This window comes from Ooceraea biroi, chromosome 9, assembly GCF_003672135.1.
Source record: "Ooceraea biroi isolate clonal line C1 chromosome 9, Obir_v5.4, whole genome shotgun sequence".
Taxonomy (NCBI): domain Eukaryota; kingdom Metazoa; phylum Arthropoda; class Insecta; order Hymenoptera; family Formicidae; genus Ooceraea; species Ooceraea biroi.
This window is the reverse complement of record NC_039514.1, coordinates 13,726,736-13,747,003: the sequence shown is the minus strand read 5'-3', so window position 1 is coordinate 13,747,003 and position 20,268 is coordinate 13,726,736. Positions and strand designations below refer to the sequence as shown.

Sequence of the window (20,268 nt, the reverse complement as noted above, 5' to 3'; positions counted from 1 at the left end):
AAATGACATTTCAATTTACTTCATAAATATAATAGAAAGATACAATAGAAAAGAAAAATTGTATTATTTTCTGCATATACATATATCACTCTACCTATTGGGTAGAGTGATCGACTGTTTATTGCCTGATTACTTGCGTTATCATCCATCAAGCCGCTATCTTTTAACATTGAAAGAGAGAAGTTGTAGCATCTAACAATCACTCTACGTTACATTATTTATTTGTTTTTCTTTGATTCCTTGCACAGGAGTGTCGACATATCAAGTAAATATAAAATTATTTAAACATTATTAAGAATATGTTATGGAATATTATACAAAATTATAAAAAATTGAAAAATAATTTAGGGACAAATTTATATAAATGTTATTTATGATTCTAATTCTACATAATTTTTTATGAAATTTTTGTATGTACTGACACAATAAAACGTAATATGTAAATAATTTTTACAACAATTTAAAAATTGTGAAAAAATGTTTCCTATATTTGTTAATATTTTTTAATATTATTACATTTACGATAGCACTATATGTATATAATATATAACTTTTATTCACTCAGGAATTATTATAAGAAATTTTATTACCTAGGTATTTAAAACTACTTATTTCGCTTGTATCTAAAATCTGAAAAAATTCTCCAATTAATTAAATCTTTCGTAATTTTACCCATAAGCCACCCTTTACGGCAGGTAATATAATTCCATACATGATCATCTTCAAGGGCACATGTGTCTTCGGAGATAGCTCTAAGCTGTACTTTCTTAGAAGCGCAGCTAAACATGCTTTCATTTGCAACAGAGCCATTCTCATTCCTACACACATCCGTGGGCCCTCGCCGAAAGGAAGAAAGGTATATTTCTGAATGTTGTGCTTCCTGTCCGAACTGAATCTGTCGGGGTCAAACACATCGGGATTCTCCCAGTATCGAGAATCTTTATGTAGACCTTGGATTGGTATCAAAACGTTAGTTCCAGGTTGCACGCGACAGGTGAGTCCATCAGATCCTTTCAACACGAATTCTTCAGTGCACGTCTTCGACATGAATCCTCCTGTAGGTATGAGTCTCATTGACTCGTTGATGACTTGATCCATATATACCATCTCTTTTAAAGCTTCATAAGTGATCTCATTATCGTATTTGTTGAGCACGGTCAACACCTCATCACGTAGTCTGTTCTGCACTTCTGGGTGGGTGGCCAATTGAAAGCCCACGAAGCTCAAAGTGATGCTGGAGGTCTCGTAACCATCGAGGAAGAACGACAGCGCATGAGAAGCAAGCATTTCCACATCAAATTTATCGTTTTCTATCCGCTCCAGCTCAACCATCAACTGAAGAAAATCGTTTTTGGGTATGCCATCTGCCCTTCGTTGTTCAATAAGCTCTGTGACTAATGTTCTAAAAAACTGATCGATCTGCTTTGGTAATAAGGGGAACTTGAACAGTTTGTTTAGCGAAGGGATGAAAAATGCAATGGTAAATACGATCTTCTTTCGAATGGACGGCTTCAAAACGGCCTTGCCAATTTTCTGGAAGGACATATCCTTTTTCTCGTCATCGAAGCAGTACCCGTCCACACCGAATCCAGCACCGGCCACTACTTGCGCAGTGAATTTAGAAAACAAGTTCTTCAACTCTTCTTCAACTTCTACGGATTTGTCCAATTTGTTGTCCAAGTAGTTCTCTAATTTTACACATACCGGTTTAACACTCTCGAGGAGAATTTTCAGTCGCATGCTGGAAAACGCGTAAGTGAGACGCTTCCTACCGGCTGCCCACTTTTCGCCGTAGCTAAAGAAAGGATTGAGCGCTGTGAGAGGATCTATTTTAGGATCGATCTTCACACTGTTCTCGTGGAAGCTCGCGAAATTACTCTGCAGCACTGTCTTCACCAGTTCCGGCTCGAGGATCATTAATGATGGTAACGTGTAATTGTAGATACCAACCATGCTATGTTGCTTGTTATCGTTGTAGATTTTGCAACAAAGGTCAGTCATCGTTTGTGTGAAAAGCATCCACATGTGGCCTACTCCTGGAAAGAATCCATCTGCACACGGAACTCCACATTTCTGCCAGTAGTTGTAGTTTCGCGTCAAATAAAAATAGAATACAACTACTGCTGCGAGGATCAATGACACTAGTACGACAGCCATTGTTTCACTTGGTCGAATTGGTATCGTGTAGGCTGATGTAGTGCGGACAACGTATCAGCAGTGACTGACCGTGAGACTCAGAGAACAGAATCATTGACGCGCGTATCAGAAACGTGCACATATTAACATTGAGATACAATATCAACAAGTGGGAGTGTACAGTTAAATAGTAATCAACTTTACTTTGATCTTGAGTTACAATGAGTATTAATGACATGGAACGAAATATCTTGTGATATATTATGGAAGAGGCAAATACTTTCTACAACTTTTTCATGATTATATGATGCTAATTAATCGCTTCCTAGGACAAAATGAAAGATAGGAAATGTAATTAATAAAGTTATGTTCTGAAAAAATTGGAAATGTTCCTGTTATAAAATTATAAGTTCAAAAGTTTAATGTCAAAAAATTGGTTAATGATTAAATGTAAATGTAATTATGTAATGTACATCAATAGATGAATTGATAATTGTATATGAATATATAAGTATATCTTATATCAAGTTCAGTAAGTAGTCAAACATAGAAAAAAACAATAATTATACTCATTTTAATAAAAATGTCCTTACATCTTCTTCGCTTTTTGATATGTTGTACATTATAACTTATAAATGTAAGACATTTTTCATCACAGTTTTTATAGAGAATTTTATGATTTAAATTAAAATATATACTATTTTGAAGCTATAATGTATTCAAGTAGATAAAAACGGTACACTGAAAGACTAGAATACGATTCGAGCTTGTCACCGACTTCTAGGATTAGAACAACAAAATTTTGCTCTTGTAGGAATTATCTCACGTCAATGTATATCTACTTATTGCGCAAAACAGTATTGCAAAATAATGTTTTCTTGGCGTGTATACTGTGATAAACTTATCACATTCGATTTGTCTTCCACAAACGTTACGCTAACAATAAGCTCTAAAATATCTTTAAGTATTTTAAAGTGCAACTTGATTATATTACTAATAATGTTTTCAGAATTGTAGAATGGAACATATTATACAAAATTTTCTCATATTTAAACGTAACATAAATACCCATACAGCACGAAAAGATTGCATATATATTGCAGAAATCTTCCACTGCAACGTAGCAACATTGCAAATTCACTGCGAAATGCTTCTGTAGCATTGCTATGGGATTGCAGGAATGTGAAAATGTCCGCTTTTCGGAACATTGCAACGAAACGTCATAATAATATTGCAATGTAATGAATTTGCAATAATTATAATTATTCATTATTATATACTTTAAATATTTTTATTTATTAACATAAATAGACAATTATATGTAATATAACAATAGTAATAAAAAATGAAATAAACATTTTCTCTATTTTTGTTATAAAAAAGTAACTGTTCTTTATAAAAAAAACCTTAAAAATCCTCTTCTTGAGATATTATTTTTCCTTTAATTATGTTAAAATATTTTTCCTTTAATTAAATAACTGAATCTTCTTCGTTTTTGTTTGTATGTTGTCTGTAGAAATAAAATAGGAATTAAAATTCATATATTAGCATAAAATTACATAAAAATATACATACTGCAAGTATGTATAGAATTATATGTAAAATGACATACTTTTTGATCTCTCAATCCTAACCGGAGCTTGAGCAAGCCACTTGGAAATGCATTCAGCAATTTCTGCATCAGTGGCATGATTGTGTATTTCACGAACAGCTTCTATAACAGAAAAAGTTATTAAAAATATTACAACTATTAAATGTAGTTTTCTAATGAATTTCCATAATTTTGAGGTTATAGTGATATAAACCGTGAGATAGGCAAATAGAGTGATTCTCTATTATAATTAATAGATACAAGATTAACAGCACACAAGTGCTATAATTAGACATAATATTATAAAAAAATACTTACCTTTTTCTTTTACGTAACTACTTTCTTTTAGAATGATGCTCGCGTCGTACAACCACCATGTTCTTTAGATAGTCGAAAGAGACAAACACCGCATGCACGTATATATTACCGAGCTCAGATTCTGGTCATCACACATCATTGGTCGAATAGATTTGGACGAATCTCGTTAGGATAGGAAGACTCCAATGTTTTAATAAAATGAATTATTAATATTAATTAATTACAAATTTTGATTGTGCAATGTTTCCGAAATATTAATGTCATGTTGCTACAAGTGTGCTGGTATTTTGCGGATATATATCTCTGCAATATCTTTGTACTGTTGCATTGCAATTTGCAACGTTGCAACGTTGCTGCAATGTTGGTGCAAGCTTCTATGCTGTATGGATAAATATCGAAACTATATTAACATACATAGTAAGAATACGTATGAAAAATGTGTAATTATAAATACTATAAATAGAAAATATTATTATAACAATATAACATAAATTACAAAATTTCAGATTTAATAATTCCAGACGAATAATTTTGCAGTACTTTAGTTTCTTGTAAGATGGTGATGTCAAATTGTAGAATCTCACTATGCTACGAATTCTGTTGTAGATTTTGCTACAGCATTCAGAGAAAGATATTTGTACGTAAAATCCAAACACGTTTAACTGCACGAAGGGCTTTATTAATGCATGGAATTCCTCTACCAATATTTGTAATCGTGCGTTACTCTACAGATAGAGTGTTATTAGCGCTCCAAAGGTCAGAAACGTCAGCAGCATGAACATCTTGCTTCACTCTGGTGATAAACTATACAGAATTAAATAAGCCTTGACCATGTATTATGCGTGCCAGCGAATAGAATGATTGAAGCGTACATTGTAGGGAAGCGTCGATTATCAAACTGATATACAATATGATCATGAAGTTATACATAGTCCACGAAAAGTTTATATTTTACTGAGATTTAAGTAAACAATTGTACACAATTACAGGATACTAATCAAAGTAATCGTAAACCTTTCCTAAAAAGTGTATTATTATATTATAACTTATAATAATAAAGTTTTAAAGTGATTAAATAATGTATTCTAAAAGAGTTAACAAAATATTTTAATGAAGACGTAATATTAAAGGAAATTATTTTGGAAAATGTCAGATTAGATAAATTTCTGTTTATTTGAATGTTAAAAGAGTGTTTATTTAATTGCTAGATGTAACTTATAAAACATTTATCAAGATTATTTAATTCTTTACTTATTAAACAGACCTTACATTAATGTACATAAAGTTACATAGAAAATAGATTAGCACATTTTCTTCTCGCTATTTACTATTACAACAGATGCATGTCATGAGGTAACATGGTGACATAACGTACACATATGATACTTTTTATTAAGTTTTAAAAATAATAAATGACACTTCAATTTACCTCACAAATATAATAGAAAGATATAAACATAATATAAAAATTGTATTATTTTCTGCACATATATCACTCTATATAAATATTGCGCAAACTAATCAATTGCGTGATTACTTGCGTTATCATCCATCAATTAGTCGCTATCTTTTGATTGAACACTTTGAAAGAGAAAAGTTGTTGCATCTAACAATCACTCTATGTTACATTATTTAGTTGTTTCTCTTTGATTCCTTGCACAGGAGTATCAAGTAAATGTAATATTATTCAAACATTATTAAAAGTATGTTATTGAATATTATAAAAAATTATAACAATTGAAAACTAATTTAGGAACAATTTTATTTAAATGTTATTTATGTTTCTAATTCTACATAATGTTTTAAGAAATTTTTGTATGTACTGACTCGATAAAACGTAATATGTAGATATAATTTTTAAAACAATTTAAAAATTTTGTAAAAACTATTTTCCTATACTTGTTAATATTGTTTATTAGTACATTTACGATAGCACTATGTATATGTATATAATATATAACTTTTATTCACTCGGAAATTACTATAAGGAAATTGTATTACCCAGTTATTAAAGCTATACTTATTTTGCTTGTATCTAAAATCTACAATCTGAAAAAATTCTGTAATTAAATCGTTTGTAATTTTACCCACAGGCCACCCTTTACGGTAGGTAATATAGCTCCGACAATCATTTCCAACGGCACATGTGTCTTCGGAGATAGCTCTAAGCTGTATTTTCTTAGAAGTGCAGCTAAACATGCTTTCATTTGCAACAGAGCCATTCTCATTCCTACACACATCCGTGGGCCCTCGCCGAAAGGAAGAAAGGTATATTTCTGAATATTGTGCTTCCTGTCCGGACTGAATCTGTCGGGGTCAAACACATCGGGATTCTCCCAGTATCGAGAATCTTTATGTAGGGCTTCGACTGGTATCAGAATGTCGGTTCCAGGTTGCACGCGACAGGTGAGTCCATCAGATCCTTTCAACTCGAATTTTTCAGTACACATCTTCGACATGAATCCCGCTGCAGGTATGAGTCTCATTGACTCGTTGATGACTTGATCCATATATACCATCTCTTTTAAAGCTTCATAAGTGATCTCATTATCGTATTTGTTGAGCACGGTCAACACCTCATCACGTAGTCTGTTCTGCACTTCTGGGTGGGTGGCCAATTGAAAGCCCACGAAGCTCAAAGTAATGCTGGAGGTCTCGTAACCATCGAGGAAGAACGACAGCGCATGAGAAGCAAGCATTTCCACATCAAATTTATCGTCTTCTATCCGCTCCAGCTCAACCATCAAATGAAGAAAATCGTTTCTGGGTATGCCATCTGCCCTTCGTTGCTCGATAAGCTCTGTGACTAATGTTCTAAAAAACTGATCGATCTTCTTTGGTATTAAGGGGAACTTGAGCAGTTTGTTTAGCGAAGGGATGAGAAATGCAATGGTAAATACGATCTTGTTTCGAGTGGACGGCTCCATAATGGCCTTGCCAATTTTCTGGAAGGACATATCCTTTTTCTCGTCATCGAAGCAGTACCCGTCCACACCGAATCCAGCACCGGCCACTACTTGCGCAGTGAATTTAGAAAACAAGTCCTTCAACTCTTCTTCAACGTTTCCGGATTTGTTCAATTTGTTGTCCAAGTAGTTCTCTAATTTTACACATACCGGTTTAACGCTCTCGAGGAGAATCTTCAGTCGCATGCTGGAAAACGCGTAAGTGAGACGCTTCCTACCGGCTGCCCACTTTTCGCCGTCGCTAAAGAAAGGATTGAGCGCTGTGAGAGGATCTACTTTAGGATCAACCTTCACACTGTTCTCATGGAAGCTCGCGAAATTACTCTGCAGCACTGTCTTCACCAGTTCCGGCTCGAGGATCATTAATGATGGTAACGTGAAATTGTAGATACCAACCATGCTATGTTGCTTATTCTCATTATAGATTTTGCCAAGAAGGTCAGTCATCGTTTTTGTGAAAAGTATCCACATGTGGCCTACTCCTGGAAAGAATCCATCTGCACACGGAACTCCACGTTTCTGCCAGTAGTTATAGTTTCGCGTCACGTAAAAATAGAATACAACTACTGCTCCGAGGATCAATGACACTAGTACGACAGCCATTGTTTCAGTTGGACGAATTGGTATCGTGGAGGCTGATGTAGTGCGGACAACGTATCAGCAGTGACTGACCGTGAGACTCAGAGAACAGAATCATTGACGCGCGTATCAGAAACGTGCACACATTAACGTTGAGATACAAGATCAACAAGTGGGACTGTACAGTTAAATAGTAATCAACTTTACTTTGATCTTGAGTTACACTGAGTATTAATGACATGGAATGAAATATCTTCTTATATATTACAGAATAGGTAAATAATTTCTACAACTTTTTCATGATTATATGATGCTAATTAATCATTTCCTAGGACAAAATTACAGATAGGAAAGGTAATCAATTAAGGTATATTTAAAAACATTTGGAGATATTCCTGTTATGAGTTGGTATAAAATTCCAATGTCAAAAACTTATTTAATTTTTATTTAATGTATCTCAATAGATGAATTGATAATTGTATATGAATATATAAGTATATTCTATTAAGTCCAATAAGTAGTCATAAAAATAAAAAAACAAGTATTATACTCGTTTTAATAAAAATGTCATTACATCTTTCTTGTTGTTACTTGATATGTTGTACATTATAACTTATAAATGTAACATATTTTTTATCAAAATTTTTACAGAATTATATGATTAAGTTAAAATATAACATTTTTAAGGTATATTGTTTTCAAATAGAAAAAAGTTTTCAAGTTAAAAAAATAGATTTCTGCAAATAATAAATTTCGTTTATATACAAATTCTCAATTTCTTAGTATTGAAATTTTTTGAGATATTTGTAAAAATAAATTTTATGAATTTCTAGTTAAATATTAGATAATTTATAATATTATACAAGGTATTACAAAACTTTGTCCCTTTAGGAATCATTTTCACTTGCTGTTTACCAAACTTTACCTCTTCTCTCAGGAAAGACAAATTGGGCTCGTGTTACAGAGATTTAACTAATTATCAACTCAGCGTCCAGGCAATATAAACAGCGCCTAGAGTCACTGACAGAGAGCTTTTATAACACTTTAATTTTTATAAACGAATTTTTCCTATATTATCTATTAATAAAATTATATTTGCGATATTATTCTTATACACAATATAAAAATTCTTAATCGGAAATTAATAAGTTTTTAAACTATTTAGTTATAGCTATATATTTTGCTTTTAAATTTAACATATCAAAAATTCTTACAATTAAATCTTTTGTAATTTTGCCCATATGCCACTCTTTACCCTAGGCATTACAGCTCCGGCGATCATCTTTAAGGGCACATGTGTCTTCGGGGATAGCTCTATGCTGTATTTTCTCAGAAGTGCAACTAAAGATGCTTTTATTTGCAACAGAGCTCCTCTCATTCCAACACACATCCGTGGCCCCTCGCCGAAAGGAATAAAGGTATATTTCTGAATGTTGTTCTTTCTGTCCGGACTGAATCTGTCGGGGTCAAACACATCGGGATTCTCTCAGTATCGAGAATCTTTATGTAGACCTTGGATTGGTATCAGAACGTCGGTCCCAGGTTGCATATGACAAGTGAGTCCATCGGATCCTTTCAACTCGAATTCTTCAGTGCACATCTTCGACAGGAATCCCGCTGGAGGTATGAGCCTCATTGACTCGTTGATGACTTGATCCATATATACCATCTCTTTTAAAGCTTCATAAGTGATCTCATTATCGTATTTGTTCAGCACGGTCGACATCTCATCACGTAGTCTGTTCTGCACTTCTGGATGGGTGGCCAATTGGAAGCCCACGAAGCTCAAAGTGATGCTGGTCTTGTAGCCATCGAGAAAGAACGACAGCGCCTGGGAAGTGACTAGTTCCACATCAAAACATTTATCGTTTTCTATCCGCTCCAGCTCAACCATCAAATGAAGAAAATCGTTTCTAGGTATGCCATCTGCCCTTCGTTGCTCGATAAGCTCTGTAACTAATGTTCTAAAGAACTGATCGATCTTCTTTGGTATTAAGCGGAACTTGAACAGTCTGTTTAGCGAAGGAATGAGAAATGCAATGAAAAATACGAGATTGTTTCGAATGGACGGCTCCATAATGATCTTGCCAATTTTCTGGAAGGATATATTCTTTTTCTCGTCATCGAAGCAGTATCCGTCCACGCCGAAGCCTGCACCGGCCACTACTTGCGCAGTGAATTTAGAAAACAAGTCATTCAACTCCACCTCAATCTTTCCGGATTTGTCCACTTTGTTTTTCAAGTAGTTCTCCAGTTTCACACACGCCGGTTTAACGCTCTCGAGGAAAATCTTCAGTCGCATGCTGGAAAACGCGTAAGTGAAACGCTTTCTAGCGGCTGCCCATTTTTCGCCGGAGGTGGTGAAAGGATTGTGCGATACGAGGGGATCTATCTTAGGATCAATTTTTATAGTGTTCTCTTGGAAATTCGCGAAGTTAGTCTGCAGTACTGTCTTCACCAGTTCCGGCTCGAGGACTATTAATGATGGTACCGTGAAATTGTAGATACCAACCATGCTACGTTGCTTGTTATCGCTGTAGATTTTGCCAACGAGTTCAGGCATTGTCTTTGTGAAAAGCATCCACATGTGGCCTACTCCTGGAAAGGCTCCATCTGCACACGGAACTCCACGTTTCTGCCAGTATGTGTAGTTTCGTATTATGTAAAAATAGAATACAACTAATGATCCGAGGATCAAAGACACTAGTACTACATCCATTGTTTCAGTTGAACGTATCGTGTAGGCTGATGTAGTCCGGATAACGTATCAGCAGTGACTGACCGTGAGACTCAGAGAAGCAGTGATGCGCATATCAGAAACGTTGAGATACAAGATCAATAAATATACAGTTACATAGTAATCAATGTTACTTTGATCTTAAGTTACATTGATTAATGACATGGTATGAAATATCTTGTGATATATTATAAAATAGTTAAATAAGTTCTACAACTTTTTCATGATTATATGATGCTAATTAATCAGTTCCTAGGACAAAATGAAAGATAGGAAATGTAATCAATTAAGGCATGTTTAGAAAAAATTGGGGATGTTCCTTTTATAAAATTATAAGTATATATAAAATTCTAATGTCAAAAAATTATTTACTTATCATTTAATACATCAATGGATGAACAGTTTTATGATAAACTAAAAGGATTCTAACTACAATTCATAAAGATAATAATATTTTTCTTCTGCATCTCTAATTCTATATATCTAATTCTATCTATACTATACATATATCTAACTATATATTTAACCTCATTATTTGTTTTACAATAGTATTAATTTATATTGGATTAAACTTTTATAGTTATATGTAATATTAATATACATGTGAAAAGAAAGTTTAAAAAATAATTTTATCATATAATTATGTATCAATTTTTCGATATACTGTATTTCTAATATTAAAATAATCCTTCATGTTCCTGCCATTTTCTTGTCATAGGTTTGTGATGCAATATTGGACTTGCAATATCGAGGATTTAATTTTCTACATTCTCTATACTGTGTGTAAAAATGTAATCTAAAAAAATAATTAAAAGTATATTATTTATTTTATAAATTACTCGATTACAAGTTCGAGCCATTACAGTTCGGATCTTGATACAGACCTTGTATAGATACCATAAATGGCTTTTCTGATTGTACGCGACAGTGCATCTGAACCCTCGAGTTCGAACTCCTGAGTACAGATCTTACCCATAATGGCCAATGCGCTGCAGAATCTCTGCGACTCGCTGATCACTTGGTCAATATACGTCATTTCCTTTAACGACTCGTAGGTCAACCAATTGTCGTACTTAACAAGCACAGTTTCGACTTAATCGCGCAATCGCTGAAGAACTGATGGATGTCGAATCAGTTGGTAGCCGATAAAGCTCAGAGTGATGTTGGTCGTCTCGTATCCATCTATGAAGAGGCCGAGAACATGTGCGGCAAGTGCCTGTATGTTGTAGCGTCGATTCTCATCCTTCTCTGCGAGGTCTATCATTAGTTGAAGGAAATCGCTCCTCTGCTTATTTTCTTATTGTCTGAGCAAAATCTGCTCAATAGTGCGAAAGAAATGATCCACCTGCCTAGGCACGAACAGCATCTGGAAAATGCGATTAGGCTCAAGCAGAAAGAATTAAGGCTCTGCACGATCTGCATGAGGAAGTTCGGTTGGGATATTAACTAATCGATCGTGAGAAAAGATGTCCGCGTGGGACTATATGTCTCTTTCTCGAAGCAGAGACCTTCCACGCTGAAACGCGCTCATACATACCAGTTTTAAACGGCATTTGCCACTACTTCGCTAGTGTATCTAAAGAACAGCTTCTTCAGCTCTAACTCTAGTGAGCCTTTTCTTCTGCAGGTGCTGAACCAAGTACTTTTCGCCACACATCTGCTCGATGCAACTAAATGACAGCTTCAGCTTCATGCCGCAGAATGCAGGAGTAAAACGCTTCCTGGACGTGTGCCACACGTTGCCAATTGAGAAGAAAGGATTCAATGTGAGAAGTGGAACATCACCAACCACATATTCTCGAATCTCGGAAGAATGCCCTGTGTGCACGCGATGCCCCGATCGTGGCAGTATTTGTAGTTTCTAGTTAGGTAAAAACACCATGTCACTCCATAATTCTCCTAAGGATCATGAAAAGAAGAATAATGTTGAGCATGATGTCGGCAGTAAGAAATTGGTACATTAAACAACAAGAATACGATTCGTGCTTGAATTATCGCCGACAGCTAGGCTGATAAAAAAGATTTTACTCTTGTAGAAGTTATCTCCTATCAATGTATATTTACGTACTTATTGCGCAGAACAATATTGCAAAATAATGTTTCCTTGGTATGGATACTGTGATAAACTTTTCACATTGGGTCATTTTTTCAAAAACGTTAATAACGCCAATAACAAGCTTTAAAATATCTGTAAGTATTTTAAAGTGCAACTTGAATATGTTCTAATAATTTTTTAAGAGTTGCAAAATGTGGAATATATTATGCAAAAATTCCCCATCTTTAAACGTAATATAATTAAATTCTAAAAATATATTATAAATATTAATAATATTATGTTATACTATAAATAGAAATTATTATTATATTTATATAAGGTAAAATTATAAAATTCCAGATACTTAATACGAATAATTTTGCAGTGATTTAGTTTCTTATATGACGTCAAATTGTAGAATCCTACCATGCTGTGAATCCGTTGTCGTAATAGATTTTGCAACAGTATTCGGAGGAAGACGTTTGCGTATAGAATCCCAACCTGTGACCAACTGCTAAAGAGCTCCATTAACGCATGGAATTCCATGTTTCTGTCAGTATTTGTAATTATGCGTTAAATATAGATACAGTGTTATAAGCGTTCCAAAGATCGGGAACGTCAGCATGAATATCTTGTTTCTCTCTGGTGAGCAACGGAGCAGAATTATATAAGCCGACAGCCTTGACCATATATCATGCGTGCCTGCGAATAGAAGTATTGTGCGGGAGCATCGATTACCAGACTAACGTGCACTATGACCATGAAGTTATATAGTTCACAGAGTATATTTCACTAAGATTTAAGTAAACAGTTTTACATACACACATAATTGCAAGATAATGATCAAATTAATTGTAAATTTTAGCTAAAACGTTGTATTTTTATAAGCTATAATAATAAAGTTTTAGATTGATTAATTAATGTGTCATAAAAAAGATGTGATTAAGTAATGAGTCATAAAAGAGCTATAATGAAATATTTTAATGAAGACGTAATTAAAGGAAATTATTTTGGAAAATATCTGATTAAATATAAATTTCTGTTTATTTAAATGTTAGATGTAACTTATAAAAAATTCATCAAGATTATTTAATTCCTTACTTACTAAACAGATCTTACATAAATGTATATAAATTTACATAGAAGATTATAGATTATTACATTTTCTTATCGCTATTTACTGTTACGACAGATGCATTTCACAGATAACAAGGTAAGATACGTACACACATATGATAACTCTTAATCTTATATATAATTTTGTTGGCTCCCCTTAGGGTTACAATTTTTCACATTCTCCACCGCAAACATAAACTAACTCTTAATCTTATTATTAAGCTTAAGTATAAAAAGGCAATACTCTATCTACTTCAATAAAAATTATATGGATATTTATATTTTGTATTCTATTTAGTGCTGCGTATAAATCAATTTTAAACAATTTGGGATTTAATTCAAACCGAAATTTTCAAAAAGCACATATACAGCTCTTTCTTATACCTAAATAAAGAATACTCTAATATAAATTTGCATTACCATGAAAATTCTTTTATGATATTAAGGCAATTTATTGCGCGCAGGTGCGGTCATACATGCTGTTTGTAAATTACTTACTAAGTAATAATTGACAATTGTATTATCCAATTATGTATTCCAACTTTCTACAAAAAAAGTAATCTACAAAAATACCTCATATATGAATATTTACCAAAATTAATGAACTTTTAATAATAATATAATAAGTTTTGTTGGTAATAAAATAAAAGTAATAAAATAAATATAGTAATAAATGTTACAATTTTTCTAGGGAAGATAATTTTTAGCAGAAGCTTTAAACATAATAAGTGGCATTTCAGTTTACAAATATAATAGAAAGATACACATATAATAGAAAAATTATATTACTTTCCGCACATATATCACTCTACATAAATACTGCGCAGATTCATCAGTTGTTATTTGATTCTTGCTTGATTATCATCCATGAATAAGCAGCTATTTTTAGATTGAGCAATTTGAAAGAGAGAAGCAATTGCATCTAACAATCACTCTGCAGCTTTAAATTACTTATTTCCTTCTCCTTGACTTTTTCCACAAGAGTATTGCCATATCATATAAACATAATATTATTAAAACATATTTATTAAAATTATGTTATTATATTGAATGTATTATAAAAAAGTGCAAATATTTTCGGAACAGTATTACATAAACAGTATTATATAAATGTTATTTATATTTTTAATTTTATAATATTATTTATAATATAATTTTTCATAACATTTTGTATGCACCGACACATAAACAAATACTATATAAATAGTTTTTATAATAATTCAATTTTTATAATGACTTTTTCCAACACTTGTTAATCTATTAATATTATTAATATTATTATATTACTATTATTATATTTATGATATTATTATGTACACAGTATAAAACTTTTTACTCGGAAATTAATAAGGAAGTTTTTAAAATATTTTTATTTAAAGCTATTTGTTTCGCTTTTAAATTTATATAAAATATAAAAAAATTCTTACAATTAAATCTTTTGTAATTTTACCCACATGCCATCCTTTACTCTAGGCATTGTATCTCCGGCGATCATCTTTAAGGGCACATGTGTTTTCGGGGATAACTCTAAGCTGTATTTTCTCAGAACCGCAACTAAAGATGCTTTTATTTGCAACAGAGCAATTCTCTGTCCTACACACATCCGTGGACCCTCGCCGAAAGGAAGAAAGGTATATTTCTGAATGTTGTGTTTCCTGTCCGGACTGAATCTGTCGGGGTCAAACACATCGGGATTCTCCCAGTATCGAGAATCTTTATGTAGGCCGTGGGTTGGTATCAGAATGTCGGTCCCAGGTTGCACACGACACGTGAGTCCATCAGATCCTTTCAACTCGAATTCTTCAGTGCACATCTTCGACATGAGTCCCGCTGCAGATATGAGTCTCATTGACTCGTTGATGACTTGATCCATATATACCATCTCTCTTAAGGCTTCATAAGTGATCTCATTATCATATTTGTTCAGCACGGTCAACACCTCATCGCGTAGTTTGTCCTGCACTTCTGGATGTGTGGCCAATTGGAAGCCCACGAAGCTCAAAGTGATGCTGGTGGTCTCGTAACCATCGATGAAGAACGACAGCGCCTGAGAAGTAACTAGTTCCACATCGAATTTATCGTCTTCTATCCGCTCCAGCTCAACCATCAAATGAAGAAAATCGTTTCTAGGTATGCCATCTGTCCTTCGTTGCTCGATAAGCTCTGTAACTAATGTTCTAAAGAACTGATCGATCTTCTTTGGTATGAAGCGGAACTTGAACAGCTTGTTTATCGAAGGCATGAGAAATATAATGAAGAATCTAAGATTGTTTCGAGCGGACGGCTCCATAACGGTCTTGCCAATTTTCTGGAAGGACATATCCTTTTTCTCGTCATCGAAGCAGTACCCGTCCACACCGAAGCCAGCACCGGCCACTACTTGCGCAGTGAATTTAGAAAACAAGTCCTTCAACTCCACCTCAATCTTTCCGGATTTGTCCACTTTGTTTTTCAAGTAGTTCTCCAGTTTCACACACGCCGGTTTAACGCTTTCAAGGAGCATCTTCAGTCGCATGGTGGAAAACGCGTAAGTGAAACGCTTTCTAGCGGCTGCCCATTTTTCGCCGGAGGTGACGAAAGGATTGTGCGATACGAGAGGATCAAGCTTAGGATCAATTTTTATTGTGTTCTCGTGGAAATTCGCGAAGTTAGTGTGCATTACTGTCTTTATCAATTCCGGCTCGAGGACCATTAATGATGGTACCGTGAAATTATAGATGCCAACCATGCTACGGTGCTTATTATCATTGTAGATTTTGCCAACGAGTTCAGGCATCGTCTTTGTAAAAAGCATCCACATGTGACCTACTACCGGATAGGCTCCATCTGCACACGGAACTCCACGTTTCTGCCAGTAGTTGTAGTTTCGTATTATGCAAAAATAGAATAGAACTAACGCTCCGAGAAGCAAAGACACTAGTACAACATCCATTGTTTCATTAAGACTATAATTGATATCGTGTAGGCCGATGTAGTCTGAACGACGTATCAGCAGTGACTGACTGTGAGGCCGTGAGACGAGAGAACAGAATCTCTGACGCGCATATTGAAAACGTATACATATTAAAAACGTTGACTATACGAGATCGACAAGCGGGACTATGTAGTTAAATGGTAATCAACTTTAGCTTGACCTTGAGTTACATTTAGTGTTTTATACGCAGTACGAGTACCAGATAGAACGAAGTGCAATGAAGTATCTTGTGATGTTAAATAATTTCTACACTTTTTCATGATTATATGATGCTAAGTAATCATATGATCGAAGTACTCTTCCTAGAACAAAATAAAAGATAGAAAATTTAATCAATTATGTTATATTTAGAAACAAATTGAAGGTATTCCTATTATACAATTGTAAGTAAAAAATTAATGTAAAAAATTATTTAATTATTAGTTAATGTACGTTAATAGATAAATTGAGAATTGTATATAAATCTATAAGTATCTGCTACATTAAGTCCAGGAAATAGTCGTAAAAACATAAAAAAACAATAATTATACTCATTTTAATAAAAATTTCATTATTTCTTCATTTTATTTTCTTTTTATTTAATATTTAATTTTTAAATTACATTTAATATTTAAATATTAGATTTAAAAATTTAATATTAAAACTTACATTTCTTTTTCGTTATTCGATTTTGTAGATTATAACATATAAATATATGATTTTTAATGATATTTTTTACAGAATTTTATATTTAAGTTAATGTACCTATATAAAATTTTGAAAGTAAAATGTTTTCAAGTAAATAAAAGAGTATAGAGATTTTGATCAGTTACATTTCAGTTATACATAAATTTTAATTTCTTATTATTAAAAAGTTATTAACGAACGTTTAGAGACATATTAAAGATAAATTATATGAATTTCTATTTAAATAATACAAAATGTATAACAATTTATTACAAAACTAAGTTGTTAAAAAAGTATTAATTATATAACAAAACCTATTTCATCATTTAACTTACTAAATAAATAAATTATACAAAATGTACATTGTGTATGTGTATTACTTTTACTGTGTCTTGTGTCATCGACGATTGTCTTCAACACAATTTCTAAAACTTAACATTGCTAGCTGCATGTAATGATACTGTACTTTGAGTGTGACTTATGTAAGTCAATATAGATAGAATAGTAGAGCGAGTTGCTCTTCTATTGAATAATAAGCAGCAATCGCACCATTTACATGTTTTGATTTGCTACATGCACAGGGTGACGGATGAGAATGCCGCAATATTAATGTTAATAAGTTAATAATAGCATATCAATATTAATACAGATTATATAGATTATATAGATATTAGTACAGATACGTTTTATCAACATACAAGGAAAACACATGTTACTTTTACTATGTCTTGTGTTATTAACGATTATTTTTAACACAACTTCTAAAAATAATAATTAATATTACTAGCTGTGTTACAAAAATAAAACGTAATACAAAACATGTATAAAACGTATATAATTACAAAAATAACGTGACTAAAGTGATTTATCTAATGTTCAAGTTTACGTATGCCACCCTCTACATGGTGCATCCCATTCCTCCACTTAACGTTATCACACTAGTGTCAGTTATTTTTAAGGCAGAAGTGTCGTAATTGATAACGGCTAGATTGAACGTTGGATTATTCAGTCTCGCTCAGTCCACCATAGAGCGCAGACATGGAATTCACACTTGTGTCGATAGTTTTCGTGACGCTGGTAGTTTTCTATCTTTATTTAACGAGAAATTTCAAGTACTGGCAGAAACGCGGAATACCATGCCCGAATGGCACTATACCCGGAATCGGCCACATGTGGCAATTTTTCCTCATGAAATCCTCTTTTGGCGACATTTGCAAGAAACTCTACAACGACCATAGCAATCACAGCATGGTCGGGTTCTACAACTTCACATCGCCGTCGTTAATGGTTCGTGATCCTGAACTGGTGAAGACGGTAGTGCAGACTAACTTTACGAGCTTCCACGATAACACCATGAAAGTCGATCCCGATTTGGACCCACTTCTGGCGAATAATCCCTTCTTCAGCTATGGTGACAAGTGGATGACCGGAAGAAAGCGTTTGACCTATGCGTTCTCCAGTATGCGATTGAAAATATTACTCGAGAGCGTTAAGCAAGCATGCGAAAAATTTGAGAAGTTTCTGGACAGGAGGTTGAGCAAGACTGGAAAGGCAGAAATGGAGTTGAAAGATCTGTTCGGCAGGTTTACTGCACAGGTAGTGGCCGGTGCTGGCTTTGGTGTAGATGGATTGTGCTTTGACGACGAGAAGGACCACGAGTCCTTCTACGCTATGGGCAAGTCCTTTTTGGCACCGACTACTTTAAATAACATCATCTCTACCGTGACTTTTTTTATGCCTTCGTTAAGCAAAATCTTGAGAATGAGCTTCTTGCCGAAGAGTGCCGACCAGTTCTTCAGGAGGGTAGTAGCAGATGTTATAGAGCAAAGAAGAAAGACCGGATCGTCTAGCAACGATTTTCTTCAATTGATGATTGAGTTGGAACGAACGGAAGATGAAAAGATTGATCTGAATGTTCTTACGTCCCATACGGTATCGTTCTTTGTCGACGGTTACGAGACCTCCAGCGTCACTTTGAGCTTCGTGGGCTTTTATTTGGCCAGTCATCCAAAAGTGCAAGAAAAATTACGCGAGGAAGTAGTCTCCGTTCTCAACAAATACGATGGTATCATCACTTATGAAGCCGTGAAAGACATGACGTATATGGATCAAGTCATCAACGAGTCAATGAGACTCGTGCATGTGCTGGGATTCATGTCGAAGATGTGCACTGAAGAATTCGAGTTGAAAGGATCCGATGGACTGGCCTGTCGTGTGAAACCCGGAACTGAAATCGTGATACCCGTACAAGGTCTACATGAAGACCCTCGATACTGGGAGAATCCCAAGGTATTCGATCCCGAACGATTCAGCCCGGAAAGAAAACACACCATCCAGAAATTTGTCTTTCTTCCATTCGGCGAAGGACCACGAATTTGCGTAGGGATGCGAATGGCTCAGTTGCAGATGAAAGCGTGCTTGGCTGCGTTTCTGAGAAAGTTTAGTCTGGAGCTTTCACCAAAGACGCAACTACCCCTAAAACTGTGCCCGACCTTTCTAGCCGCACCAAAGGGTGGTCTTTGGGCTTTTATTCGAGCAATTTAAAATTTTTGTTTCTTTTTATATGGATTATATTGTTATAATATTATCTTTTTGAAGAATTTTTGTAAAATTATGCTCGATATCTTTTTTTTACGTTATCATGGAATATGTACAATATATCGATCAAATGAAACATTTTCAAAAAGATAAAAATTAAGATTAAAATGTACAAAAATATTTTATTCACAATTTGTAGATGACATATTATTATAGAAATGTAAAATAGACTCTAATATATATAAAACATTCTAAATAAAACAATATACATATATTCTGTACTGTTACATATGTTCTGTACAGTCTTTACCGAATAATACATTCAAGCTTATTTTTTAGGGTCTTTTATTTTGATCTTTCACCTTCTACTTTAGGTATTATATTTAGTAACATCACGTTTTTCTTCTTCTTCCGTATTGGCGTAATCGCCACCATTACGCCTATAATTGAAAGAATACGCATTTTTTAATATTCTTTGTTATTTAAATTGCAATGTTGCAGTGGCTTTTTAGATTATATATTATTTTATTTTATAATAATATCTTTTATTTATTTTGCATAATGTAATTTTTTATGTCCGTATAGTTTTAGTATGTTTACGTAATATGTTTA

The 20,268-nt window shown here is 33.7% G+C and overlaps 4 protein-coding genes, 2 long non-coding RNA genes and 1 pseudogene across 6 annotated transcripts; 2 read left to right on the top strand and 5 right to left on the bottom strand.

The window, feature by feature from the left end:
• Nucleotides 1-514: 514 nt before the first annotated feature.
• Nucleotides 515-3,194, bottom strand: LOC105277384 (cytochrome P450 9e2). Its single transcript, XM_020031008.2, has one exon. It carries the CDS (start codon nt 2,155-2,157, stop codon nt 652-654), a length of 1,506 nt encoding a protein of 501 aa, XP_019886567.2. The 5' UTR covers nt 2,158-3,194; the 3' UTR covers nt 515-651.
• A 2,001-nt stretch (nt 3,195-5,195) lies between these two features.
• On the bottom strand, nt 5,196-7,759 carry LOC105277316 (cytochrome P450 9e2). The gene has a single exon (XM_011335583.3). It carries the CDS (start codon nt 7,612-7,614, stop codon nt 6,112-6,114), a length of 1,503 nt encoding a protein of 500 aa, XP_011333885.1. The 5' UTR covers nt 7,615-7,759; the 3' UTR covers nt 5,196-6,111.
• A 956-nt stretch (nt 7,760-8,715) lies between these two features.
• LOC105277315 lies at nt 8,716-10,311 on the bottom strand (annotated as a pseudogene).
• A 1,146-nt stretch (nt 10,312-11,457) lies between these two features.
• Nucleotides 11,458-14,048, top strand: LOC113562529. The gene is made up of 2 exons (XR_003406955.1): nt 11,458-11,545; nt 11,955-14,048. It is a non-coding gene; the product is annotated as an uncharacterized LOC113562529 (long non-coding RNA).
• On the bottom strand, nt 11,628-11,956 carry LOC113562528. The gene is made up of 2 exons (XR_003406954.1): nt 11,865-11,956; nt 11,628-11,693 (listed from the first exon to the last, which is right to left on the bottom strand). It is a non-coding gene; the product is annotated as an uncharacterized LOC113562528 (long non-coding RNA).
• An 826-nt stretch (nt 14,049-14,874) lies between the features above and the next one.
• LOC105277317 (cytochrome P450 9e2) lies at nt 14,875-16,959 on the bottom strand. Its single transcript, XM_011335585.3, has one exon. It carries the CDS (start codon nt 16,408-16,410, stop codon nt 14,908-14,910), a length of 1,503 nt encoding a protein of 500 aa, XP_011333887.2. The 5' UTR covers nt 16,411-16,959; the 3' UTR covers nt 14,875-14,907.
• A 1,144-nt stretch (nt 16,960-18,103) lies between these two features.
• LOC105277318 (cytochrome P450 6j1) lies at nt 18,104-19,756 on the top strand. The gene has a single exon (XM_011335586.3). The coding sequence runs from the start codon at nt 18,157-18,159 to the stop codon at nt 19,660-19,662; it is 1,506 nt and encodes a 501-aa protein (XP_011333888.1). The 5' UTR covers nt 18,104-18,156; the 3' UTR covers nt 19,663-19,756.
• The last annotated feature ends 512 nt before the right edge of the window (nt 19,757-20,268 follow it).